This window comes from Mus caroli, unplaced genomic scaffold, assembly GCF_978045245.1.
Source record: "Mus caroli unplaced genomic scaffold, Mus_caroli_1 scaffold_9, whole genome shotgun sequence".
NCBI classification, from domain to species: Eukaryota; Metazoa; Chordata; class Mammalia; order Rodentia; family Muridae; genus Mus; species Mus caroli.
In genome coordinates, this window is record NW_028227264.1 from 78,923,483 (window position 1) to 78,949,730 (window position 26,248).

General features: G+C 57.0%; 2 protein-coding genes across 7 annotated transcripts; both read left to right on the forward strand.

Annotated features, from left to right (window-relative positions):
- The first annotated feature begins 1,884 nt into the window (after nt 1-1,884).
- On the forward strand, nt 1,885-11,272 carry Midn (midnolin). 5 transcript variants are annotated; one of them, XM_021174335.3, is made up of 9 exons: nt 1,885-2,017; nt 3,346-3,978; nt 5,052-5,139; nt 5,337-5,399; nt 7,235-7,363; nt 7,460-7,777; nt 7,990-8,128; nt 8,720-8,992; nt 10,052-11,272. In XM_021174335.3, the coding sequence occupies exons 2-9, from the start codon at nt 3,743-3,745 to the stop codon at nt 10,327-10,329; spliced, it is 1,524 nt and encodes a 507-aa protein (XP_021029994.1). In that variant the 5' UTR covers nt 1,885-2,017; nt 3,346-3,742; the 3' UTR covers nt 10,330-11,272. The 5 variants fall into 5 exon arrangements, with proteins under 5 accessions (XP_021029994.1, XP_021029991.1, XP_021029995.1 ...); XM_021174332.3 differs by having other exon boundaries at nt 1,886-2,017; nt 7,987-8,128; XM_085842987.1 differs by lacking the exon at nt 1,885-2,017 and adding an exon at nt 3,239-3,256 and having other exon boundaries at nt 7,987-8,128.
- Nucleotides 11,273-21,667: 10,395 nt separating this feature from the next.
- On the forward strand, nt 21,668-26,168 carry Cirbp (cold inducible RNA binding protein). Of its 2 annotated transcripts, XM_021174040.2 has the most exons (7): nt 21,668-21,795; nt 24,309-24,417; nt 24,512-24,618; nt 24,698-24,836; nt 24,921-25,002; nt 25,204-25,274; nt 25,492-26,168. In XM_021174040.2, exons 2-7 carry the CDS (start codon nt 24,315-24,317, stop codon nt 25,506-25,508), a joined length of 519 nt encoding a protein of 172 aa, XP_021029699.1. In that variant the 5' UTR covers nt 21,668-21,795; nt 24,309-24,314; the 3' UTR covers nt 25,509-26,168. The 2 variants fall into 2 exon arrangements, with proteins under 2 accessions (XP_021029699.1, XP_085699114.1); XM_085842988.1 differs by lacking the exon at nt 25,492-26,168 and having other exon boundaries at nt 25,204-25,485.
- Nucleotides 26,169-26,248: the final 80 nt, after the last annotated feature.

The window sequence follows — 26,248 nt, forward strand, 5'->3', positions numbered from 1 at the left end:
CTTCTTCAGCAACCCGAGTAGAGTGCCATGGGGGATAGGGGGAGCAGGGAGGCTTTGAGGGTGGTGAGTAGGTCTGAGCTTGCCATCACTGGGTCATCTGAAACACCTGGACAGTGACCAGGCGAGCTAGGGCCTGAGTGAGGCCTGTCGCACTGTATCAGGGCCCTGTGTGGGTGACTCCCTATGACCACATGTGCCTGATCTGGGCATGAGTGTGCTAGAACCCTTCCCTTCCGACACTTGCAGCCTGGGGGTATTCCAAGATAAGTCACAACATGGTCATCTAGAGCCCCACGTTCCCAGCTCAGTGGTGTGTGGGCCACAGAGGTCACTGAGGTCATCGGGCTGGACAGATGTCAACAGGAGGCCCTCAGAGCAGCCTGGCCTGGCCTAGTATCTTGAATCCTTCATATCTTCCCCACCAAAACTCAGGGAGGTATCTCCTACGAGGAGGTGTGAGCTTTGGAGCCTGGCCTCAGGACAGGACAGCCTGTGCTGGCTGGGCTGTGTCCTGGGACAGCAGAGCAGTAGGGCGGGACTGAGAACCTGGAGGTTGGGACCTTCCTGGAGGGCAGGGCCTGGACAGATTACTGAGTCTTGGGCTTCATGCTAAGGACAAAGGACCACACAGGAAGAAGAGACAGGAAGCAAGCAGTCTGGGCACCCTGCATTTATTACACTGGCTTTCAGTCTGAATGGTGTCAGAGCCAGCCCACCTCACCTGTCCCTTCCCTGAGGTCCCTCCAGAGGCAAACCCTGCCTCTGACCTCCACACTGCAAAGCTTCAGTTTGTACTTCTGAACAAACTCCTGCTCATCCCTCAAAGTCTCTGGGCCTCCAAGTGTTCTCTGGCCTGACCATGACCCTGGGAAACTGGGAGTGTCGGGGCACGCCTGTCTGCTTGGGGGCCCAGCATGCCTGTCCAGAATGATCAGCCAGAGAGGAAGGTGACCTAGGAAGGAACCGGCCTGGGAGGGGCACCCAGGGTGGTGGTGGTGCTCAGACCAGATAAGTGCAGGAGACCGCATACGTGGACAGGAGATGGAAGGTTAGGGAAGTGATGGAGGGTCTGGCCACACTCAAAGTCATCATCAGGAAGCGGCCTGGAGGCCGCTCAAATGACAAAGGGCTGGCTCCTTGGTCCATAGAGTGGGTGAGTGAGTATCCACCCCAAAGGCCAGGGCCAGTATGTGCCGATGCATCTGTGCTGTGAGAACAGATCACACATTCGAGGCTGCAGAAGGCCTTCCTTTGCTTGTCTGGTACTTTGTAATTAACCCAGAGGGGCCTGGAGATACAGACACATTCGGCCAAGCCCACTGATGACCTGAACTGACTTCTGAGACCCATATGTTGGAGTGAGAACCAACTATGCTATGGTGTAGGGTGCATTAGGGACTGGGCTACTCAGAGGTCACACAGGTGACTGGCCTAAGCAAGGCCAGGGATGGATGAATCGTCACAGAAATGGCCTCTGAAGTCATCGTTAAAGGATGAGGAGGCCAGGCAGCTGTCAGGGGCACCTACTGCCTAGCAGGTGACACTACCCTGTTTTCCTGGACCCAGGCTGCTGACTAAGGAACCCCTTCCCGTTCCGCCCCCCCTTCCACACGCGGGCGCCCCCAGGCGGAAGCACCAGGCCAACAGGAAAGGGGGCGGAGCAGGGAAGCAAGCCAGACAACCCCCAATCCTAATGTGAGGTGAACCCCAGTACTTGGGGAGGTAGGAGTTACCCAGGTCGGTGACACCCCTGAGGCACTGCTCTGTGGGTGCTGCGAAGCCCTAGGGCCGGTGTCCCAGTTCAGGCCAGCAGGCGGTGGGGTGGGGTGGGGGTTAGGGAATGCGTCACCATTGCCCGGCCCCCCGCCCCTTGCCCGCCCAAACTCCACCCCAGGGAAGGCGGCGCGGATAAAGGCTCAGGGGCCGCCCGCCCGGCCCCAGACCGGCACGGCCACCTCTCGCCACGACCCATACGCAGGTCATCTGGAGCAGTGGTGACCCAGGACCTACGGAGCCGGTGAGTAGGGGCGGAGCCGCACGAAATGGAGAGGGGCCCCCACCCGCCGTAAACTTCTCAGGCTGCCCCACTCTTTGTTCTTTGAACCGTCTGCACCTAGTGTGCCTCAGGACCGGGAGCCCTCCAACTTGTGGGGTGGGAGGGGCTGCCCGCTATGGGCACCGCCCTGGCGGGGCTGCAGCCCACGCCCCCAACCCCCCCCACTCTGCTTTTCCAGCCAGTGACCTTGAACTATTTGTAGATAGACTCAGTTTCCCTTTATGTGCGGTCTTAAGTCTTCTCTGCATTGCTAAGTATTCTCAACGGACCCTCCCCACATGCAGACCCCCAATTCTTGGCGCACCCCTTCCCCAGCCAAGACGCACGGCACTCCTCCCCCGGGACTCGGGCAGCGCTCCCGGGTGGGGACTGCAGAGGGCGCGCCGGGGCTGCTGACTCACCGCTGCCCGAAGCGGGGCGCGCGCGGGCGCAGCCGGGGACGCCGCATCACGTCACGGCTTGGGCGGGCACACCTCGGGAAACGGGCCGACCCGGGATTGGGAGGGGGGGAAGTCAGAAAAAAAAAAAAACTGAGGGTGAGTTAGGTTAGGACGCGAAGTGGCACTGGTTCGGGAGGGACGGATCTAATCAAAGCCACGTCACCGACCTGCATGGCCCTGCCCAAGCTGTGGGTTCCGCCCAAGTTCTCCAATATCATTGCATCCACCCACCCACGGGGGCGGAAGAAGGCCCTGTCCTTGAGAGGCCAGCTCGCGACCCTTGACCATGAGGCTCAGGGCTCAAGCGACAGCTTCCGCAGGCTGTAGCTTCCCGGACAGACCCTGCGGGGAGGCGCCACGATTTCCTGTTCCTTATTCGGGAACAATGGCCGGCTCCCTGCCTTTTCTCCAGACCGCTCTGGTTGCGGACGAAGGGGTTAGGCTCACGCAGAGGGGCGGGGAGGGAGGGTGCTAAGTCCTCATACTCAGGTCCGCTACCCTCTGGGCCCGCCCGCCCTTTGTTAAGGTCTTTGGGCCTTATGAATGGCTCTGGGAGCGGGTGGGGGGTCGCAGGGGCTGGTCAGGAGCGGCCTCAGCCCAACCCTCTTGGCATCTCCATTGGACGCAGAAGGGACGGGGCGGAGAGAAAGGGAGGGTCTCGCTGCCACGTGGGGTAGCCCCACTGCGATTCTCATTGGCCCGGTACCGCGACGGACTGGGCGGTCTGTGTGTTTTGATTGGCCGCCGCCAGGCCGGCGGAGTAAGTAGTGAATGGGAGGGGGCGGTGGTCCCGCCCATTGGAACGTTGATACATGATAACTTTTTTTTTCTTCGTACTTTCACCCCCAGATCTTGCGAGCGGCGGCTGCGGCTGTTGCTAAGGGAAGGGACGCGCGGGGTAGCACGACCCGAGAGGGATCCAGGCACCGTGCGAACCAGGATAGCTTGCCCCGTTTCTCTAGGACCCTCCCCGTGCCGTACCCAGGTCGCTGTCATCCGCCCTTGAAAACGGATCACAGACCCCACCCCGGGGCGCAACCCAAGGATCCCACACGACCCCGGAGCACCACTCGGATTCTTGATTGCCGGCTCAATTCCTAACGTTGGGACCTTTCCCAAGGGGCGCACGCACTGCTCCTGTCCCTGGGTGCCCGCGGAGCGGAGGAGGACCTTGTTTCGGCGGGGGAGTCCCGGCAAGGATTGGAGGCGACCCGCAGGCCCCCCAGTTCTCCAGCGCGCGCCGGGGATGGAGCCGCAGCCCGGCGGTGCCCGGAGCTGCCGGCGCGGGGCCCCCGGCGGCGCCTGCGAGCTGAGCACGGCCACGGAGTCGGCCGCACCCATGAGCCTGGCGATCCACAGCACCACGGGGACCCGCTACGACCTGTCGGTGCCCCACGACGAGACCGTGGAAGGGCTGCGCAAAAGGTTGTCCCAACGCCTCAAAGTACCCAAGGAACGCCTAGCGCTGCTTCACAAAGACACGTAGGTAGAGCGCCGCCCCCGCCTGCGCGCCCCCTGGCACCGGGCCGCCCCCTCGGGCCCGGGCCCCGGGCGGGAACAAAGAGCGCGCCGCGCGGGGAAGCAGGGGCAGCCAGACGGGGGGGGGGGGGAGGGGGTCGGGGGCGCGCCGCACGCTCTCGGGCGCCCTCTGCTCGGCCTTACTTGCTTGGGCCCCTTCCCCCGCCGGGGTCTGCACAAAGGCAGGAGCGCCCTGCGGGGCCCCAGGGTGCACGGGAAATACAGGGATGACAGGGGAGTTGTGGGCCCCCGGGATGGCACGAGGAGGGGTCCGTAAGCTGTGTGCCTGGGGGGGGATGCACAGCCACCCCCTCTCATGCCGGCGGTCTCGCCGCTTCCGCATCTGCTTGGCGGCCCCCTCTGCGTCTGGCTGTCTCCCCATCACTTGCGTCTCTCTACCCCCCTTTGTTCTCGGTTCCCCACACCTCCTCCTCACCTGGTATTTAAATCGCCTCCAGGCCGGGGAGCCCCGTCGCCCCCCCCCCCCCCCCGTCCCCTGGCGGGCCTCTGGGGACACGCAATGTCCATCCCCAGCGGAGGGGCCCCAGTGGGGGAGGGGCGAGAGGGGGAGGGTCTCCTTTGTTTGAGCAGCGGGCCTACGCTGGCGAGGGAGGAGGGGGAGCCTGGGTCGGCAGAGCCCCCGAAGGCCTCTCTAAGAGGGCTGGAGCCCCGCGGCGCCCACAAAGACGAGCCCGGGCAAGAATTGGAGAGTTGTAGGCAGGAGCTGGCCTGAAGAGAGGCGCGGGGGAGGGTGGCAGAGAGCCCACAGGGGTTCAGGTGATAGCAAAGTCTCTTGTCTCTTGCAGATGGGTTAGTGCTTAGTGCTCTCACCTGGAGTTAAGTGTCATGGCTTAGGGGGCTCCCAGGCCAGTAGGCCTCCCCACAGGCACTTGGGCCTGGAGAGCGGTGGGGTGGAAAACGCTCCTCTGTCCTCCCCTCTCCTTGGGCAGGCACAGCCCTCCTCCTCCTCCTCCTCGGCCTCCGCTTCCGCGTCTCTGTGTTGTCTCCCGTCTCACCCTCTTCCTTCCTACCCCCAGCCGGCTCAGTTCGGGGAAGCTGCAGGAATTCGGCGTGGGGGATGGGAGCAAGTTGACGCTCGTGCCCACGGTGGAAGCTGGCCTCATGGTAAATGACTGAGGGGCGCGTGCCCAGGAGGCTTTATAATCCCCTGGCCACCTCACTCCACAAATGCACCCACCATCTTCCCCTTGCAAAAAGCTCTCCCACTGCCCCTAGCACGCAAGGCTCACCCCCCCAAACCTCCCCCCCCCCCACTGCTCTAAACACACTCTGAGATTACTCTTCTGTCCCTCTCTTTGTAGTCCCAGGCCTCGAGGCCGGAACAGTCCGTTATGCAAGCCTTGGAAAGTTTGACTGAGACCCAGGTAAGGACCCACCACCCTCCCCCTAACAAGGGGAGGGGGGACTAGAGGCAGTGGCCACACCTAGGGACCTGGCAACTCTCAGGACACCTTTAGAGAGTCTCCGGTTGTTTGTGCTTCCCTGGTGGCCTGTGGGGGAGGGGATAAAAGCCCCGCCTTGGTGCCAGCTTGGCCTGGTCACCCCGCTTCCTCTTCCTCCCTGCCTCCCCCAGCACCTGACCACCTGACCTTGAGACGTTTTCTCTCCCACGGTGGCTGCCACGGTGTGTGTGTGGGGGCAATCTTTAGACCAGCCCTAACTGTGGGTGACCTTGGGCCATGCTCACAGGCCCCATAAACTCTCCCAGTGTGGAGGACGCAGCCCATAGGATAAGTCACTCAATGCCTTCTCACCTTTGTGAGAACAAGATGGCAAAACTTACTCTGCCGGTGCAAGGGGGGTTGTCTCCCTCCTCCTCCTCCCCTCCCTCCTCCTCTCACTGGTCTTTGTTCTCTGCCCCAACACGGGGAGGGACAGGCAGGGGCACCCAGCCCTGGGCCAGGGAGGCCTCCACAGGATGTTAAGAAAATATTTAGTAAGCAGCCAGGAGGGAGGCTGGGCCTGGCTCTCAGGAGGACTCCCAGTTTTGTTGAGGGCTTCCCCCTCCTTCCTCCTTTTCTCGGATTCTTGGCCACAACAGGGCCCTCCTCCTTAGCAGCCTCTAGCTTTTCCAGTACAGTGACACAGTCGTCCTTAGCTTGCCCTGGGGAGCGGGGTGTGCACTCACTGCTGCTTGCTTGCCTTGATGAGGGGGACTGGGCAAGGTCCGTGGACTCCCCTGCCTGGGCCTACATACAGCAACCCTTGCTCCGTTGTCCTGCCTCCTGGTATAGGGGGCACACGGGCTCGGGAGCTGGGTGGTCCTGCCTCTGTGGGAGGGGTCTGGGAAGAACAAGGAGGTCCTAGAAACCGGAAGCAGGGGCTTTTTTTTCTGGGCCAGCTTTGAGCAGATTTGCCTGTTGGCCCGTGGGGGATGTGCCTGGTATGAGGAAGTCAGAGGGGGTTTGTGGGTGGAGCCTCGAGATTCCCACAGTGGAGAGGGGTGACCCCAGGTGCTCAGGCCTTTCCCTGGGAAGGGTGGTAGGATTGAGGCTCTGTGGCTGGCAAGATGGGGGGAGTTCAGGGTCTGTTGCCTCCCTCCCCACCCAGCTCTTTGTCCCCTCCCCGTTGGGCCCCAAGTGAAGAAGGTTCCTCCAGCCCCCTGCCAACAGAGCCAGGGGAGGGAGTTCTGCCAGGCGGTCTGCTGTGACTCATAGCCTCTATGTCACTTCTCAGAAACCTCCGCCCCCCACCCTGGCCTCTGGGGAGAACAAGGCTGATGGCCAGGGCCCCAGAGGTGGGAGGGAGGGTGCCCAGTGTATCCAAGGGTCAGGTAATCCCACAGATCAGCCCCCACAGAGTGGGGGTGTGTATGAGCAGGTCAGAGAGCTGCTTAGCAGAGCATGTGGAGGCCCTTGGGGACAGTCTCCAGGTTTCCCCTTGTCTTCTCACAGCCTGGGACACATAAATATTTATCTTGGGAAAGCAAAGGTTAACGGAGGAGTCCCTTTTGGATTCAGCCTGCCTCTGGTACAGCTTAGCTGTGAAGGCTAGCTTGACAGGCTCCTCCTCTGCTAGATTCATAGGCAGACAGGATCTGGGCACTGAGGTGGGAAAGGGACAGGTGTGTGACACTTCAGGGAGGGCAGTGACCATCAGCTGGGCCCCACCCCTTCTGGTCTCAGTTTCCCCTTTAAAGGACCCAAGTTGGCTGAGAAGAGCCAGAGGCCGATCTGACCCACCTCTGTCCCCCCCACAGCCCCCAGCGACACCCGGGCCAGGCCGGGCTGCCGGAGGAGGCTTCCGGAAATACAGATTGATTTTATTTAAGCGTCCGTGGCACCGACAGGGACCCCAGAGCCCAGAGAGGGGCGGCGAGAGGCCCCAGGTCACATACTGCGGGGAAGAGCTGGGCAGGGTTGGGCCGGGGGCATCGTAGGCGAGAGCCGCGATGGCTGATGAGGGCCCCCACTTGTCTCTGCAGGTCAGTGACTTTCTGTCAGGCCGCTCGCCTTTGACCCTGGCCCTGCGAGTCGGGGATCACATGATGTTTGTACAGTTGCAACTGGCAGCCCAGCACACCCCACTCCAGCACCGCCATGTGCTCGCTGCCGCTGCCGCAGCAGCCGCCGCCGCCCGGGGAGACTCCAGTGTAGCCACCCCAGTGTCTTCGCCTTGTAGGCCAGTGTCCAGTGCCGCCCGTGTACCCCCAGTATCCAGCAGCCCTTCCTCACCTGTACCCCCCTCACCTGTCACTGCTGGCTCCTTCCGATCCCACGCAGCCTCCACAACCTGTCCTGAGGTGAGGATGCAGAGGATACAGATTCTTACTTACTACATGGGGGATGATTTTGAGGGCTCCAGCTGTAGCCTTGTATCAAATGCTGTTGAGCTGATACAGTGAGTCTGGAACCTGGACAATCTCTGACACCGACTGCCCTAGAGGCTGGGGAAGTCAGAGCCGAGGAACAGACACATCACAACTATACCCATTTGCCAATCTCCCACCAGCAGATGGACTGTTCTCCACCCGCCAGCAGCAGCTCCACATCCACCCCAGGCAGCAGCCCCACCCCTCGATCCCGCAAACCTGGTGCGGTCATTGAGAGCTTCGTGAACCATGCTCCAGGGGTCTTCTCAGGGACCTTCTCTGGTAGGTGTCATTGTACACAAGTGGTGTAGGCATCTCAAACTTGACATCCTGTGTGCTGGCTGGAGTCTGGGCCATGCACCCGTGTAACTGTGGTTATGTGTGCTGGACTGGGACATTGGGATAGTGCCTCCCTAGGCTACCCTGCTGCTGAGCCACGCCCTCAGCGCCTTCTCCAGTGGGGGATTCTATGCAGAGGCTCTACCCTGCGTCAAGCTCCAAGCCTCCTTGGGGTTTTTGGGTTTTGTTTTGTTTTTTGAGGTAGGAGCATCCTTAGTTCTCCCGCTTGGATAGGAAGGATTTTTGTTGTTTTGTTTTGTGTTTTTCAAGATGGAGTTTTGCTGTAGCTCTGGCTGTCCTGGAACATATTCTGTAGACCAGGCTGGTCTTGAACTTGCAGAGATCTGTCTGTCTCTGCCTATGCCCATACCTCCCAAGTACTGGGATTATAAAGGTGTAAGCCACCACTGCGCAGCCCTGGACGCCTGCATACTCTGTCAGTGCGTGCAGGTGTGTCTGCCTTCTCTTGCTGACACCCTGCTAGAGCTCTGACCACTTGGGCTCATAACCCTCTTTCTCTCTCTCTTCCTGCAGGCACACTACACCCCAACTGCCAGGACAGCAGTGGGCGGCCTCGGCGTGACATCGGCACCATTCTGCAGATACTCAATGACCTCCTAAGTGCCACGAGGCACTACCAGGGCATGCCACCCTCACTGACCCAGCTCCGCTGCCACGCTCAGTGCTCACCTGCCTCACCAGCCCCCGACCTCACCCCCAAAACTACCTCCTGTGAAAAGCTGGCAGCCACCTCCCCCACATCCCTGCTCCAGGGCCAGAGCCAGATCCGAATGTGCAAGCCCCCTGGTGAGTCCTACCCCCCACCCAGCCTCCCTTTCCTCAAGGCTGCCTCTGTGCATGCTGGCTCCTGAGGGGACAGCTGACCTGCCAGGGGACCTCCTGGAGCTAGCAGCTGCTTCCCCCCCAGACCTGCCCTAGCTAGGAGAAAAGGAGGCAACTGTTGCTGCACAGTGTCCCCTTGTGTCCCCTTGTGTCCCCTGAAGGGCTCCCTCCACTTCCTTCCCCCCCACCCCCACACCAGGCCCCTCTCCAGATGGCCTTTGGCACTTTCCCTGAATGGTTGACTCAGTTCTAACCCAGCCCAACCCAGGCTGTGGGGTGGTTTACAGCCGCACTACCTAGATCACCTGCCTCCAAGCCCTAGTCACAAAAGGGAAACTGAGGCACAAGCTTTGTACCAATTTTTTCTGGAAACAAGATTCTTCTAGTTTTTTTGTTTGTTTGGCTTCTGTCATTAGCAAGACCAGCCCCCACCCCCCACCCCCAGCCCCTCTCTGGGAATCCTCCTCAGTTTTTTTTTTGTTTGTTTGTTTGGCTTCTGTCATAAGCAAGACCCGCCCCCCCCCCCCAGCCCCTCTCTGGGAATCCTCCCCAAGGCTTCCTCTCGCTCCATCAAGCCTACAGCCCTGTTTTCAGAGGGGTTTTCCTGAACTTGAGTTTTCATCTCTGCTTCCTAGATAACTGGTGACAGGTGTACCCAACCAAAGCTTGCATTTTTTTTTTCCCCTTTGCTCTTTGGTCCGGGGTGTTACTAGGAAACTCTAGCTGTCCAGGGAACTCACTTCGATCTCCCAGCCTCTGCTTCTCCTCCCTGTGTGCTGGGATCAAAGGTGTGCATCACGGAGCCCAGCTGACTTCCTGCATTTCTTTTGTGACTAAACCCCTGTGCAACACTTACTCAGCCCACAGACCTGCCTGCTCTCCCAGTGTGCTCCAGTAACTGGAGGAGAGAGACCGGGGGCCCTGTGCTTCCTTGTACATTGCGAGGTCCTTGCTGTCAGCAGTTGATGCTCCAGCCCTTCAGAATGGGCCTCAAGATTAACAGGTGTCTGTCTCTTTTCGTAGGAGACCGTCTTCGACAGACAGAGAATCGCGCCACACGTTGCAAAGTGGAACGCCTCCAGCTCCTGTTGCAGCAGAAGCGCCTGCGCAGGAAGGCACGGCGGGACGCCCGGGGGCCTTACCACTGGACCCCCAGCCGCAAAGCTGGCCGTAGCGACAGCAGCAGCAGTGGGGGTGGAAGTGGCCCCAGCGAGGCCACAGGCTTGGGCCTCGACTTCGAGGACTCCCTTTGGAAGCCTGAAGTCAACCCGGACATCCAGTCCGAGTTTGTGGTGGCTTAAAGGATCCAGTCCCCTTGGGTCTGTACATCCCCTATCCCATACACGGGGCAGGAGGACGCCACAGACTGGACGCTGAGCGGCCCAGCTCTGGGGGGCACGAGGTCACCTCCGATGCCACTTACCTGCCTTTCTGATTCTTTTTTAGCTCCCTGATTGTCTACCCTGCATCCCTGGTCACATGCCCACTCTCTCTCTTCCCTTACCATGGTCACGGCCTCTGCGACAGGGCCCTTCCCTCCCACCTCTCCAGCTCCAAATATGTAGCAGTCTGTTCCCGGATGGCCCAGACGGAGGAAGCCACCCACCCCCCAGCCCTTCCGCTCTGCCTAGCTCTCCCCACCCCCTTCCATAACCCAATTCAGGTTTTTAACTCAATGTAGATTCTCCAAGCACTTTACAGATGAGGGTTGGGGACCCCAGGATGAGTCCCACCCCCACCCCCACCCCAGTCTGCAGACTTGGCCACTGTTTCAGGCCAGCTGGATTCCCCTGCCCCTCCCACCCCGGAAAGCTGATAGACTCACAGAGGATACCTTTGTCCACGAAGCCCACTTAACTCACAGCCTTCCTCCTGCCTCAGTCTCCCAAGTGCTACAATGATGGGCCTTTGCCACTATGCCTGGCCGGCCTTGCTCTTGCCACAAAAGCTCGTTGGATGGAAAAAGCTGAAGCAAGTGGCTGTTCTCTGGTCGGGGGGGGGATGCCTCTTTTCCTCGCGAGGCGAGGCGGCCACCCTCTCTGGACACTGGTCTCACCGTCTCTTTCCTCCCTCCACACACCCACTTATTTCCTTAACCTTCTTTCCCAATGGAGCTTGGGGGACTATTTATAGATTTCATTTTTCTCACTGAGCCAGTGATGGTTGCTATCCTCTAGGAAAAAAAAAAAAGAAACTGGGGTAGGTTGTAGGAGGGGGGCCCAGAAAGACACCCCTGTACCTCTTCTCCAGGCCCAGCCTGCAGCTGGGGATGGGAAGAGGGGTGCTGGACTGTGCCTGCATTAACTCCACACTGGGGAGGGCGCTCTGCTGGTCCACATTGGCTCCATGGGGGAGCCCTCCCCTTGAGTTGGGGCTGATACAGCAGGAGTGAATCTTGTGGGGAGGTTTTTTTTCCTCCACATTTTGAGATTTTGTGATAAATGGGATATGTGCCCACCCCTGACATCTGTCCATGTTGTCTAGACTCCACCTGTCCACGGTTCCTTTGTTCTAGGCTGTGAACCCGTCCTTGTCTCTTCCCCCACTGTGTGTTTAAACCTTAATGGTTTGGGATGTGAACGTGTGTTGACTAGCTGTAAAGGTTTTTTGGGGTGGGTGGGTGGGAAGGGGATCCTGAACGGTAGAGGCCAAGCGAGAATTCGGTTTTGTTTTGTTTTTTTTTTCTATTTTTTTTCCCAAAAAGAAAAGGGAGGGGGTGAGTGGGTGCATTTTTTAAAGCTGTCTTGAATACCTATTTAAATGTGTTTTGGGGGTTTTTTTTTAGGATTTTTTTTAAGCTGCCTGTGATATGTCCCAGTACTGGGCTGAGGGTGGAGGCCTCAGGCAGGAGCCCACCCATAGTTCTCTTCCCTATGACGACTTCACCAGATAGCATTAGCCACCCTCGGGGGGAGGGAAGAATCCGGCTGTGGGGGATCCACCTCGCCCAAGTCTCCTTTTACTGAAATAAAATTTGAGGGGAAAAGAAAAACCTTACACGAGCACCGAATTTCAAATAAACGAAAATGAGACATGACCTCTTGCCCCTGGCTGTTCCTTGAGGAGTCCCCAAGCCCTTTGTCTGGTGAGTAGCAAGCCCTAGTTCCTGCAAATGGTTTCCCAAGCAGCTCCCCCAGCTTGGGACCGGCAGGAAGCTGCTTGGGGGGGGGGGGGGGCTGGCCACTTCCTGCTACCGAGGACGGAAGTACCTTTGGGCGTGGGGCCGGGGCTTGCCCTGGGCGACGCTTTCACCCTCAGTTCCTGGCTCTGAAGTGGGCTGAAGACGGGAACTTAGGAGTCAGTACTGGGGCAGGGCTTCCCAGCTCCCAGGAGTGGGAGGTGTTGCTCCAGCCCAGAAACTGGGAAGTGCCTGTGAGAGTCGCACGCCAGGCAGCCAGGCAGAGGGAGTCAGCGCTGTGACTTGAGGTTCTCAGGGAGCAGCTAAACCTCATCAGCCTTGTGACCTGCCTCTCCTCTCGGTGGCCACACCTGCGCATTCCACCCATAAGGATCATGCACCTTCCAGGCCTTTGCTCCAGCCATGCCCCATATGGGCACAACAATCTCTGGTTACGCCTGGGAACTTGCCAAGGTGGACGCCCACCTTTTCCTGCCCCCATCGGCAGGCCGACCTGATGTTCCTCACGGCTCCATAAGGTGCTTCTTGGGGCAGGGCTGAGACAGTTATCTATCAGACTGTTAATTCTCTTGTTCAGTGCTTTCCGAGGCCCACAGTCACAAGTAATTACACTCCCATTTTCCAGCCCAGAAAACTGAGCCCCCTGGCCCCCAACACAGCGCTGGGCCTGGTGGTTTAGGCCTGTGGTTGGAAGCTAGTCCTCGCCCTGAGCCTCACTGGGTGAGAAAAGCTGCCTTCCCCAAGGGTGGCTTGGAACAACTGAAGGGTTTGCTGCCCCTCCCTCCACCAAGTAACACCCAAATCGTCCCGCGCCCGCCCACACTAGGAAGGCGGATGTCCTGATCCCTGGAGAGTTCATGATCATTGGGCTCAAAATGTTTGGGGACATCTGAGGGCACACGACGTAGATGAGGGTGGGAAGTACCCGTGTGTCAGGCTTGGGGAGGGACAGCTGCCCCTTGTAGCTCAGGGCTACTTGAGGGACCAGGAAGGGAGGCGAGGCGCCTGCATCACCAGCCAGGCAGGAATCTGCCAATCAAGTCCACTAGCAGGGCGATGAGAGATGTCCCAGGGCACCTCAAGGTCTGGTCCTTGAGATGACTGTCCTAAAGGTGCACATGTGTTGGGGAGTCTAATGTGATAACCTTGTGAGGGTGTGACACTCCCAAACCACAGTGCTTCCTGCACAGCGCGTAAGGACCCACAACCCCAGGGTACAATCACCCAAGCCCCAAGGCGGAGACCCAGTGCGTACGGTAGTAAGGAGAGAGAAACTGAGGCTCAGACAGGAATGGTTGCCGAAATCGCAGAGGGGCGGGGTATGCCTTCACTTCCTTCCGCTCCCCCCACAACACCCCATTGAGGAAAAAGCTGAATGGGAGGGGGCCGCCCCCCGGAAACCCGATGAGATGGAAACGCGGTTGTCAGGGCAACGCGCCAGGAGGGGCTCCCGACGTCATCGCGGGGAGGGCGCCCTGTCCGCCCCCGCCTGAGCTTCGGCCCAGGCTCCGCCCCCATGGGAAAGAGCTTATTGGTGAAACCTCCTTTCCGTCTTCCAGAAGTACCAATAGCTCGAGGTTGCCTTCTGGAGGCGGGACTTTAGCCTGGTAAAGCCGAGTGCGCGAGCGCGGAGGCGCAGGGGCCCCGCCCCACTGTCCGCGTGTATGCAAACTTGGGGGCGGGATTCGCAACGCAGGCTTGACGGCTGCTGCTGGGCGGGGACGGAAGAGGGGGCGTCACTGGGGGCGTCGCACGTGGACCCCCCAGCACAGGCGTGCAACGAGCACCCCCGCTTTGCACACTGGCATTTCCTGCCGCATCAACTTCCAGTTGACTGACCTTTCCCCGTTCCCCTGCAGTTCCCTGCCTCATGGGAGGACTTGAGGATGGAAGGCAACCAGTAGGAGGGGGCTTTGCGGGACGAATAGGAGTTTGCCATGTGTTGTTGGAAGAGAGATAGGGTGTGTTGCGGCTGCATTCAGGTCAAGCTGTGAAGGGGTTAACGAGATAGGAAAAAAGAAAAGCTGGTAAAGGGCCTTGAAGAAGATCCCCCAAGTCTAGACTTGAGTAGATGGGGGTGGTGCTCCTGGCCATGACCCTGGTTATAATCACCCTTTGGAAGGTGGAGGCAGAAACAGTAGAACAGGTTTGCACTGCACGAAATTCCAATCATCCGGAAGAAGCTGCGAGGGCTGATGGAAGGGATGGAGGATGGGGAGGGCAAAGATTTTAAAATGCATGCTCGCACTTTGGATGAGCAGAGAACGACCCCCGGTCCGGGACATCAGGTCATCATCAGCTGTCCTTGCCCGTGGTCTCCATAAAGAAGTCAGGGAGAGGTGGGTGGCGCACAGGTGTCATCTCAACACTCAAGAGGCTGAGGTAGAAGGATGAGTGCAAGGTCAAAACCAGTCGGTGCTTATGCCCAGGCTGGCCTAGGGTGAGAAGACCAGAGTAGAGGCTGGCGACAAGGAATGGTGGTGTTTGCCAAAGCCGCAAGAGGGTAACCTCGCAGATGGGCAGGTCTCTGTGACCAGGCAGCCGGGGGCGGGCAGAAAGAGGTCACTACGGGTCATGGCTTCCTGCCAGAGTCTGGAGTCCCCTGGGGGGAGGGGTGGCCATTTTCCAGTCGGGACTTGGGGACCTGGCAGTAAGTTCTGAGATGTCAGAGGTCTGGAGGTGGCTCTGCGTGGGCAGCTAGGAGGAGCAGAACCCGTGGAGGAGGCCAGAGATGGTACCCGCAGGGCACAGCCGCCTCCGTGGGGCCCCAAACAGCACCACCCTCCTGCCGGGCCTTGGGAAGGAGGCTATGCGGGCGACGGCTGGGCGTGGAGATCTTCCCAGGAGTCTGATTCCAGCCCCACCCACGGCCACCTAGTCCTCCCCGGTGTCACGCGGGGCAGGTGAGCCGCTCAGCCTGCCAGGTGGAGGAGGAAGGCTGTCACCTGCAAGACTCGCTGCTCCTCCAGGGCAAGGCTGGCTGGTTCCTTGGCTTGGTCCCTTCAAGGTTTTTTTTCTATTTCTGTCTCCATCCAAGCCCCTCTATTTTCGTCTTTTCACTGGCTGTCCCACCCCTCCCCTCCCCCACTTCCGCCCCCTTCTTCACCCTTCCCCCCCTCACATTCCAACCTCCTCCCCCGCCCACAGACGTGGGGCCAGCTGCTGCTTTGGGTGTCCAGGGGAAGGATAGGGAGGTGGGTCAGAGGTCCTCTGAGAACAGGCAGGGAGTGGGGGGGGGGGACAGGAGATGGGGCCCCTAACCCTTCTGGAATGTGGGCGGGACAGGCCCTTATGGAAGAAGGAGCCCAGCCTTCACCCCAGCAGGCCGCCGCAGACAGCTGTCATGCCCCACAATACTGAAGCAGAACACCACTAACCAAGAGGCCTCCAGACACTCGGTGCAGCTGCACAGGCCAGGAGCATTTACTGAGGACTTTGGGCCTGGCTCCCATTGCACAACACCCCATGTAACTCATCCATACCCCACACTTTGGTTCTTGAGCATCCAGGGTCATACATGTCCTAGTGAGTGTTCCTAGATGAAGATGAGGTCGGAGATTGCTAGTTCAAGGTCAGCCTGGGCAATTTAGTGATATGCACCCCACACACACCCACACACACAGCTGGGCAGGCTGGGTACATAGCTTTGTGGTAAGGGCTAGTCTAGCATGCCTGGAGTTCTGTGTTCCCCACAGGAAAAAAGGAAGAAGAAGAGTCAGCATTTGTTTATGTTTATTGTTTTAAGTTGACTTCTTTCCTGTGTATGAGTGCTTTGTGTGAGAATACGTATGTGCACCATGTTCATGACTGCAGGCTGGCAAGCCACAAGAGGACTTGGGTTGAATCCCCAGGGACTGCACTTACAAATGGTTTTAAGTTATGTGGGTGCTGGGAGTCCACCAGACGCCCCCCCCCTCCCCGAGGAGCAGCCAGTGCTTTTGACTGCTGGTATATTGCTCTTGCCCCAAGAGTTGGGATATTCACACCCCGGTCTAAAGGCAGCCTCCTCCCTCAAACACAACCACAGGCCAGCCAAGGAGAAGTCAGGGTCTCCCTGCACTGCCTCTGGTCCGACTGGTGGGAAATAGGTGTGTTTGCTGGAGACAGATGTGCCCTAAGAAAGTGACTATTATCTTGTCATCCCAGCACTGGAGAGGCAGAGACAGGAGGATCAGAGTTCTAGGTCACTGTCCGCTACACATGGCCTTCCCAAATCCCTGTCTCACAGGAACAAAAAGGAAGAAATTTGCAGAATCTTGGAAATCCACACAAATTGGGGCAGTTAGGTGTCAGCTCAAGAGTTGACAGCCAGAGAAGACATCGCAGAGGAGGAGGCAGCCCAGCTGCTGCCCTTGACCCTTGACCTAGTCCCCGGCAGACCCTGGAGGCTCCCCGGATCCCACTCACTTCTCAGATGAAGCAATGGGGTCAGGGAGGTGCCTGGGTGCCGCCTACCCAGACAGCTGGGCCTGTGGGCTACAGCTGACCCTCTGCACCTGGGTGGACAGGTGTTCCAGGGTGTCCACTTGCATGGGGACCCTCCAGGCACCCTGAGGTGGACAGATGCTTGGTGACCTGGGGATTTGTGCACACATGTGACTGTCCCTATGCAGCTAAGTGCAGAGGAAGTGCTGCAAACCACCAGCCCGAGGCAGAAGTGGCTTTGCTTACCTCTGTTTCCAGGGAGCCTGTTAGTGTGTTACCCCTACATGGAAGGTCACACTACTGTTAGATATGTGTTTGAGGGGGCCTACTGTAAGTGGACAGGATGGAGGAGGGGTGGCTCTTCCTGCCCCAGGGGTGATGGGGTGGAGGTGGCCCTTGCTCAGCAGCATTTGAGAACCCTTTGGGGTAGATGCCTTCCATCCCCTCCCTTCCACTAGTTTTAGGAACCCAAATAGGTCAGTTCCCAGGCTGATGAACCTAGCTTCCAGGGCTTGCTGGGCATCACTGGAGGGTCGCTGGTGGTTTTTCAACATCCGATACAGACCTTGTGCCTTTAGAATGAGTGCATGTTCCTGCTCCTACATCCCTGACCTGGCTTCCGTGCACTGTTTTCCAGTCCCAGCCATTTATTAAAAGCAGGCAAGTGCCGGGGGTGGTGGCGCACGCCTTTAATCCCAGCACTCGGGAGGCAGAGGCAGGAGGATTTCTGAGTTCGAGGCCAGCCTGGTCTACAAAGTGAGTTCCAGGACAGCCAGGGCTACACAGAGAAACCCTGTCTTGAAAAACCAAAAAAAAAAAAAAAAAAAAAAGCAGGCAAGTAGCAGGGCATGGTGGCGCATGCCTTTAATCCCAGCACTCAGGAGGCAGAGGAGGCAGGCAGATTTCTGAGTTCGAGGCCAGGCTGGTCTACAGAGTGAGTTCCAGGACAGCCAGGGCTACACAGAGAAACCCTGTCTCGAAAAAAACAAAACAAAACAAAAGGCAAGCAGGTATAGAAACCCGTGAGGACCTTCCACGAGATCTATCAGATACCAAAAGCATGTCGAGTCTGTGACTGTGAGCCCAACAAGTCTGCTGCAGAGGGCGTGGGTGTGCATGTGTATGGCGTGGCATGTCATAGGATGTGTGTGCTGTCTGAGGCGTCCCTCTGCCGCTCAAGGCCCAGGTCTGGGCAAGAGCCTGCAGGGCCTGGCCCTCCCAGGCTTTCCTATTTCCATTCCTGGGGTGTGACTCAGGGCTGCAGGAGGGATGAGTCACAGGAACTTGAGCCTAGCCCGCTCTGGCCGCAGACCCCTTCCAGAAGCAAAATGCAGTCTTTTTGAGTGGCAGGGCCCCAGACATCTGGGGCCTTCTGAGAAATCAGAGCCCACTCTGTAGCAGAAAGGCAAGCTTAACCCTTCCAGGTGATTCTGGACTCACTAATAGGGAGAGCCCAGGTGCTTCTGACACAGCTCTGTTGTGCCCACCTAGGAACGTGAGTCACAGCCATAGATGGCTACATTACCTCTGTGGGTGCTGGCCCACCCAGTCATGCACACCTAACCCTGCATCTACATCCAGGTTGTGTTCCTGTATGTTGGCGTCACAGCACCCTGCCCACCCATCCTGTCCTTAGGGAACACAGGTCAGTCATGCAAAGGTGACTGTGTCCACTTCACACATATTTGACAAACCCATTTCCTCTGTCCACAGGATCCAGATGTTTTCTCTGAATCCTTACATTTCCATCTATGTCCCTCCAGGTCTTCTGCCCACGTGCACACATGTGCGCCACACCTGGCAACACATGCATAGGCTGCATCTTCCACCCTGGCTCTGGTCCCAGAGGATCCGGGGCTAACTGGGCGGGTTCCAGGCTTTGCCATCACGGTCCCATTTGTGCGCCCCCGCCGGGCAGAGGCCAGGTGCAGTGTCCCCGGCCTCCGCCCGGCCGAGAAGGAGGCGGTAATTACCGGGCCCCGGGGTGCCCCCCCACACGCGCGCCTTTCATCCCGGGCCACGCCCGTCCCCAACCCAGACGCTTATTTACCATCTCCCGCCCGGTCATTAGCCTGGGTCCGGGAGGACTCCGCGGGCGGACGGAGAACCGGGGATGGGGAGGTGGAGGCGTCATCCCTCATCGTCTCTATAGCGACGCCGAGCAGCGGAGTGGGGTGCAGGGTAAGCCCGAGATCAGGACTGACTGAACTCTCCTTCTAGGCTGACACCCTGCCCCCATCTCGGATTTATACAAGACACATGGGATCCCTTTGGGAGCAGTCACTAGTGTCCCGATGGGCGACACTGGGCCAACTGCTCTGCCCAGACGCGCAGGAGCAAACCTCGAGGGTGCAGTCCAGCTACCACCGAGCTGGGCACAACGAAGGTAAACCAGCACTGACACTGACAGTTCTGGTTTCCGTCAGTGATAACTGTCCACGATGGCGACGTCTAGTGGCCATAGCCTGCCCAAGCAGCTTGTGGCCGCCTGAAAAGAGGTGGGACATGAGTCCTGAACACTCCAGCCGAGGCTGTAGCGCCCTCTCCTGTCCTTATCGAGCAGAGAGCACTATTTTGGATTGGCCGGTGGTTCAGGGATTTACAGCGTTGGTGGATATGAGGTGTGTGTAAGAGAGAGTTTCAGCCTCCTTTAAAGCCCACCAAAAGAAACAAAGGGTCATGGTGGCACGCTGAGCCACCTGTCCACGTAGTCACAGGTAAGTACACGGGACACGCTTTAGACACAAGTACGCCAAAGGCGCAAGAAATGCACCCTGAAGCCTTATCCATGGGTCAGACATTTTCACGCTTTTCTGGGGCTCGAAAATGGCTATGGGTAATGGTGGAGCCCGGCCCAAATGAGCCGGTTGGTAGTAAGCTTAGTAAGTGGGTGCTGCTTGAATGAATGAATGAATGAATCAAAGACTAAGTACAGCAATTCTCAAAACCAGGAACTGGAAGATGCCAGAATGTGAGCCAGGCTAGGGGCCCAGCATGATCCTGGGAGCTGGGATTACAGGGATCCAATTTTCCCTCCTGTGAGCACATAGTAGGACTGTTGCTCTGGCTCTGCTGGCTTGTTGTCCAGCGGTCCCTGCAAGGCACGATCCCCTCCCCTCCTGGATTGCGCACATTGAGGGAGGGAACACATCTTGGTCTCTCAGCTCTTTTTAATAACCTCCTTGCGTGAGTGGCTGACGCAGCAGGCTGCTCTGACGGGGATAGGAGGGCTGCGTGCAGAGAGCGAAGTGCAGAGGGGGTGGCCATGAGTCACCAGCTGCTGTCTAGGGGGAGGGGAGCATCAAATCCCTGAGGGGTCCTGGCATTCTTCTCCTGGTGACAGCTGGGTCACCTCGACCAACTTCATCTGAAGGTCAGTGAGTCTGAGGCTTAAAGCAGGGTTGGGATGTCTCAGTTCTCAATGTCACCAGACTGTACTCTCTCCAAGGCGCAGTGCTGAAGTGTGGATTTCCTATCACTGATATCTAGGGAGATGTCTGCACTGGCTTGTTTCTCAGGCCGTATAGTAAGCAGAAGCCATTGAAGTGAGAGGTGAACTGCCTTAGATGGGGGTTAGTTAGGATCCTTACATAAAGCTGGGCGTGGTGGCGCATGCCTTTAATCCCAGCACTCAGGAGGCATAGGCAGGCGGATTTCTGAGTTTGAGGCCAGCCTGGTCTACAAAGTGAGTTCCAGGACAGCCAGGGCTATACAGAGAAACAAAAACCAAAAAAACAAAAGGATCCTTACATAGGCTACTCAGGACTCAGGACTCTCAAAACCACAGTGGAGGGAGAAGAAAATGTAGCCTGGAGACAAGGGTCTGCTATCACAGCTACTTGGGAGGTGAGACTACAGATTTCAAGGATAGATTGAAAAATGTAGGTTGTCTCAAAGGACCAAATGGCCTAGTGGTAAAGGGCTCTTGCAGCGGATGTGGGTTCAGTTCTTAGAATCCACATAGAGGTTCACAGCTCTCTGGACCTCTGCATCCAGAGGATCCAGTACTCTCTTCTGGTCTTTGTCAGGCGAGTGCTGCATAGACATTCAGGCAAAACACCCATATACATAAAATTAAAATTAAAATGCACTTTTTTGTTTTGTTCTCTGTGGTGTGTGTGTTTAAGAAGGCTAAGGATGTAGCTTGGTTTAGCCACTGTTTAGAATTCTGCAGTGAAGGGTTAGGGGGTGTGGCTCAGGGATAGAAAGCCTTCCATGGCATGCTTGAGACTCTGGGGTCTCTCCTAGAAAATGCAGGTACACATTGAAAAGAGCGGTGTTTTGCCATCTGTGTGATGTGGTACTGTACACTTGGTTGTAGATGGGCAGAAATCAGGTCGTTATAGAGCAGGTTGAGATTTGTAGGAAAACTGAGTTGGGTGCAGAAGAAGTGCTGCAGCAAATCTAGAGAAAAAGGAAATCTTGACATTGTGATTAATACTGGGATGGAAATTTTAGGGCTGATCTTATGGAGTGTCCTTGGGGTCCAAAGAACTGTTAGGCAGTAGTTGTATTGGGAGGTTCTTTTGGACTAGAGTAATTCGGTGGTTTTGGTTTCATGGGCAAGAATGGGGAAGAGGGGCGAGCAAGATGACTCAGTGGATAAAGCTGCTTGTGGCTAATCCTGAGTATGATCCTTAGGATCTACATGATGGAAGGAGAGACTCCATCTGTCTTCTGGCTTCACAAATGCGCCTCAGTTAAATAACTGTAATAAAATATTAAAAGAAAAAAAAGAACGGAAAAGTATTAAGTCGATGAGTCAAGGTTGGAGCCGTTTTTGAGAGTCTCATTGAGGTAGCAAAAGCTCTTTGTTCCCTCGGCTGGACAAACGGGCCGGGAACGCGGAAGTGGGTCAGCTCCGCCCCCAAATCAGCTGTCCCCGCCTCCTAGTCTCTAGCGGGCGGGGGAGGAGGGGAGGGATGCGGCCAGGACAGATTCCAGCCAATCAAAACACTCAGCGCCTCCGCGCGGACAAGGGCAAAGCCAACGGAGTCCCGCCCCTCTATCGAGGCGCAGATGCCGAATCTGAGGCATCGGATTGGTCAGTACGGCGTGGTAGGCGGGTTCAGGGGCGTGGCTCCAGGGGTGGAGTATATCAAGCAGGACTCGGGCGCTCCCCCTCGCACTCGCGCCTTAGGAAGCTTGGGTGTGTGTGGCGCGCTGTCTTCCCGCCCGCGTCAGGGACCTGCCCGACTCAGCGGTGAGGGCTCTGGCGGCACCGGCTCTGAGGGGCCCGGGGCGGCGGGCGGCCTGTGACTCTCGGGCGAGGCGGAGCCGCAGCGGCACGCCCCTGGGACTTGGGGGCGGGCCCGGGTTGGAGTCCGCCCCGCCGGCGGCGAGGCGGGCAGCGGGACACTGGGGCCTCACGCTTGTCGGAGGGCGTCCTCCACCGCGCGTCACCCCCGGGCCGAGGCCGACTTTAACGGTGGGCTTTTTTTTTTTTTTTTTAATTTTTGTAAAATGGCCGCCGCGATGCTTTGAAAAGCTTCGCCGGCGAAATGGCGGGACTGCCGAGTGCCCGGATGGAATGGCGCAGGGTGCGCGCTTGGCGCATGCGCTGCTCCGGGGGCGGGGCGCGCCTACCTCCAAAGTCCGGTTGTCGGTAGATGTGGAGCTGTGTCGCGTGCGACCCTTTTACTCCAGCTGGCTCTACCTCGGTTTTCTCTTCCCTTGTGGTTCCACGTGGGGAACAAAAAAGCACATGTAGGTTTGAATGTTGCCCTTTTGTGCCCCAAGTTTATTGCCCCAAGGTAGACTGGTTTCGTGGTATAGTGGACTTACTTTCCAAGTTGTCCGGTCTTGGTTTTCCCTAGCCAATAATGACTTTGTCTAGATACCACGCCCCTTTCGATAGCCACGCCTCTTGGGCCAACCTCCTCTCTCCCTTGAGTCCATCATGCAAAAACATTTCTCTAGCCCTTGGTTGAGTAAGCAAGGCATCCCACAACTGGCACACCTCCAGACAGTACCCTAAGAGCGTATTTCAGTAATGAAGTTTCTCTGGCCCAACAACTCTATGCTAGTGAGGGTAGGCAGTCACTATCATTTCTGTCCCCAACCACACACATTTGCAAAGTGACCGTGCCGTTTTGATCCTAACCATGGGATTCTCTGGCCAGGTGTAATAAAGGCCCACAGCAGGAAAGGAACTAGAGTATCAAGCCCTAGAATCATTTAAGGCAGCAGGACACTGGGGCCTCACGCTTGTTTGGAGGGTGTCCTCCACCGCGCATCACCCCCGGGGCCGAGGCCGACTTTAACGGTGGGCTTTTTTTTTTTAAAAAAGCTGTCAGCTGTATGACAAAGTCTTCCATATGCGTTTGGGATGATAAAAGCAAAAAGAGTTCCCTCTTGTGTAGCCCAGAAGGGTATTGAACTTGCTGTGCAGTTGTATTTGGTTTTGGATTCTGTTCCTTTGCCTCCAACTCCCACAGGCTAGGCGAGATGGGTGTTTGTTTTGAAACAGTCTCTCAAACTGATCCACAGTGACCTTTCTCTCATTGATCTTCCCATCTCGGTGACTTGAATGGCTGGATGAGAGGTGTGAAAGAAACCCCACTTGAGGCTGAGGTTTCCCAGTAAGACCATGGGGTCAGCCGGGCGTGGTGGCGCACGCCTTTAATCCCAGCACTTGGGAGGCAGAGGCAGGCGGATTTCTGAGTTCGAGGCCAGCCTGGTCTACAGAGTGAGTTCCAGGACAGCCAGGACTACACAAAGAAACCCTGTCTCGAAAAACAAAAAAAAACAAAACAAAACAAAAAAAAGACCATGGGGTCCTCCCTCCCCCTGCTGCCCCTCCCAGCGCCCCCTCTCCCCCAGTTTCTTTTTTTTTTTTAAATATTTATTTATTATTATAAATAAGTACACTGTTTCTGTCTTCAGACACCAGAAGAGGGCGTCAGGTCTCATTACGGGTGGTTGTGAGCCACCATGTGGTTGCTGGAATTTGAACTCAGGACCTTTGGAAGAGCAGTCAGTGCTCTTACCCACTGAGCCATCTCGCCAGCCCCTCCCCCAGTTTCTTTGTGTACTCCTGGTTATCCTGGACTCTCTCTTTTTTTTTTTTTTTTTTTTTGGTTTTTCGAGACAGGGTTTCTCTGTATAGCCCTGGCTGTCCTGGAACTCACTTTGTAGACCAGGCTGGCCTCGAACTCAGAAATCCGCCTGCCTCTGCCTCCCGAGTGCTCTTTGCAGACCAGGCTGGCCTCAAACTCAGCAAAATCTGCCTGCCTGCCTCCCAAGTGTTGGGATCAAAGGCGTACACCACCATGTCCAGCTGTGAGTTACTTTTATTTATATACATACATACATACATAATGTAGGTAAGGGATGGGAAGAGGCAGCTTTAACTCCTTAAAGCTTTCAGTGACTTATCCTTACAGGTGTTCCAAGGCCACCCTGGACTATAAAAGGAGACACTGTCTCAACAATTTTTTAAAGGCAAAGAATGTGAGGGGCTGAAGAGTTGGCTCAGTGGTTGAGAGCACTGCCTCCCTGCCAGAGGACCCAGATTCAATTCCCAACACCCACATGGCACCTCATAACTAACTCCCAAGATCTGACAACATCAGAGACATACATGGAGACAAAACACCAGTGCACATAAAATATGTTACTCCTTTTTTTTTTTAAAAAAAGGCTAAGAATATGCTATTTGGCTTCAGTTTCTGGAAGGGGTGGTGGTTAAGGCAAACATCTATGGTGTGTGCATAGGCTGCCATGGCATCAGATGAAGGCAAGCTTTTCGTGGGAGGACTCAGCTTCGACACGAACGAGCAGGCACTGGAGCAGGTCTTCTCCAAGTATGGCCAGATCTCCGAAGGTGAGTCTTGGGTCAGGATCATTGTTCTCAGTTTCTGCTTGGGGGTGGGAGGGCAGAGGGTGGACTGGGCACATCTAATGCCTCTCTCCTGCAGTGGTGGTGGTAAAGGACAGGGAGACCCAGCGATCCCGAGGCTTCGGGTTTGTCACCTTTGAAAATATCGATGACGCTAAGGACGCCATGATGGCTATGAATGGGAAGGTGAGGATCAGGTCAGCCAATTTAGCTTGGATAGACCTGGTGTGGAATGGAGTACAGTGACCCTACCTTTCTCCTGCAGTCTGTGGACGGGCGGCAGATCAGAGTTGACCAAGCTGGCAAGTCTTCTGACAACCGGTCCCGAGGATACCGGGGTGGCTCTGCTGGAGGCCGGGGCTTTTTCCGTGGGGGACGAAGCCGGGGCCGAGGGTTCTCCAGAGGTGAGTGCTGGGGTGCCTTGGCAGCTGGTGGTGGCACTGCAGCAGGAGTAGGGACTCCCTGACTCTGTTCTTTGTCATCTACAGGAGGAGGAGACCGGGGCTATGGAGGTGGCCGCTTTGAGTCCCGGAGTGGGGGTTATGGAGGCTCCAGAGACTACTATGCCAGGTGAGCCAGATGGGAGCCTCGCGAAGGCTTAGCCTCGGTGGTGGCAGCTGGGCCTGGGCTGTGAACAGAGGGAGGGGGGTGCACCAGGGGAAGGGCAGACTAGTGTAGGTCATTTGGTTTTGTTCTCTGCTGAGAACCAACTCTTGCCAACTATACCTGGTATGGGGCTGAGCCTGGGTGTCCATGTGTGTCTTTCCACAGCCGGAGTCAGGGTGGCAGCTATGGTTATCGGAGCTCGGGAGGGTCCTACAGAGACAGCTATGACAGTTATGGTAAGTCTAGTTCCAAGGATGCCATCTGAGTGGCTGCGGTTGGGCTCGGTGAACCCTTGTGTCCTCAGAGCATCTTAAGCCGCTCAGCCTGGGGCGCAGCTACCAGGCCTGCCGCACAGGTCAGGGCACCAGGTGCATGAAACCCTGTGCCACCTCCCACGCGCGCGGGCGGAGCACAAGCTCCAGTGACTTTACACTGTCCCGCTTCTGTCCTCAGCTACACACAACGAGTAAAAGCCCTCCGCGTCCAGATCGTCCTTCCATGGCTGTAATTAAGATGGGGGAGCTTCGCTGATCGTTGTGTAGTGAGCACCTTGTTCCCACTTTTGTAGTCCTTTCCGTTCTGACCCGTCAGCAGCCTGCTTCTGACCCAAGATGGCCTCGTGACTAGACCTGTTTTTAAGGAAGCGCTGTCTGTTTTTAAGTATTCTTAAAAACGTTTTGGAAAGCACTTCAGATTTTACTGTTTACCATGAGCCATGGGTTTTTGTTTTTTCTAAATTGTCGGGTTGTGTGGGTTTTGGTTACTCGTTTTTGTTTTTTCAGGTTTTTTGGTTGTGGATTTTTTTTTTCTTTTCTTTTTTTGTGTGGTCGCCCCTGAAGTCTGGCGCCCCACCCCTCCTGAGATGGAATGGACTCGATTTGAGCAAGCCATGGCCCTCCAGCTCCCCAGCCCTGCTGCGGAGTTGCAGCAGGTCCTGCCCATCGGGCACATGTCTCAAGCCCGTGGGGAGCATAGCAGTCCGGGAGGCTGTGAAAATGTTTATTTATATTGTCCTTTTTTACCGAAGACATGCATATACTCCATCGATGTTGTATTCACAGTGGCTGAGGAATTCTTGTACGCAGTTTCTTTGGCTTCACGAAGCCGATTAAAAGACCGTGTGAAATGAATCTCGCTCTGACCATTTCCCTTTCATTGCCGACACTGAGCTGCGGCTCCGTGGCCAGCAGAGCAGCTAGGAAGGCAGGGC

Bases quoted from the DNA above. Each gene is read 5' to 3' on its own strand.
- Midn (XM_021174332.3), top strand. From the start codon at position 3,743: ATGGAGCCGCAGCCCGGCGGTGCCCGGAGCTGCCGGCGCGGGGCCCCC. The intron at 3,979-5,051 runs GTAGGTAGAGCG...TCCTACCCCCAG, and splicing joins GCGCTGCTTCACAAAGACAC to CCGGCTCAGTTCGGGGAAGC. The intron at 7,778-7,986 runs GTGAGGATGCAG...ATCTCCCACCAG, and splicing joins CCTCCACAACCTGTCCTGAG to CAGATGGACTGTTCTCCACC.
- Cirbp (XM_085842988.1), top strand. From the start codon at position 24,315: ATGGCATCAGATGAAGGCAAGCTTTTCGTGGGAGGACTCAGCTTCGAC. The intron at 24,837-24,920 runs GTGAGTGCTGGG...TGTCATCTACAG, and splicing joins GGGCCGAGGGTTCTCCAGAG to GAGGAGGAGACCGGGGCTAT. The intron at 25,003-25,203 runs GTGAGCCAGATG...GTCTTTCCACAG, and splicing joins TCCAGAGACTACTATGCCAG to CCGGAGTCAGGGTGGCAGCT.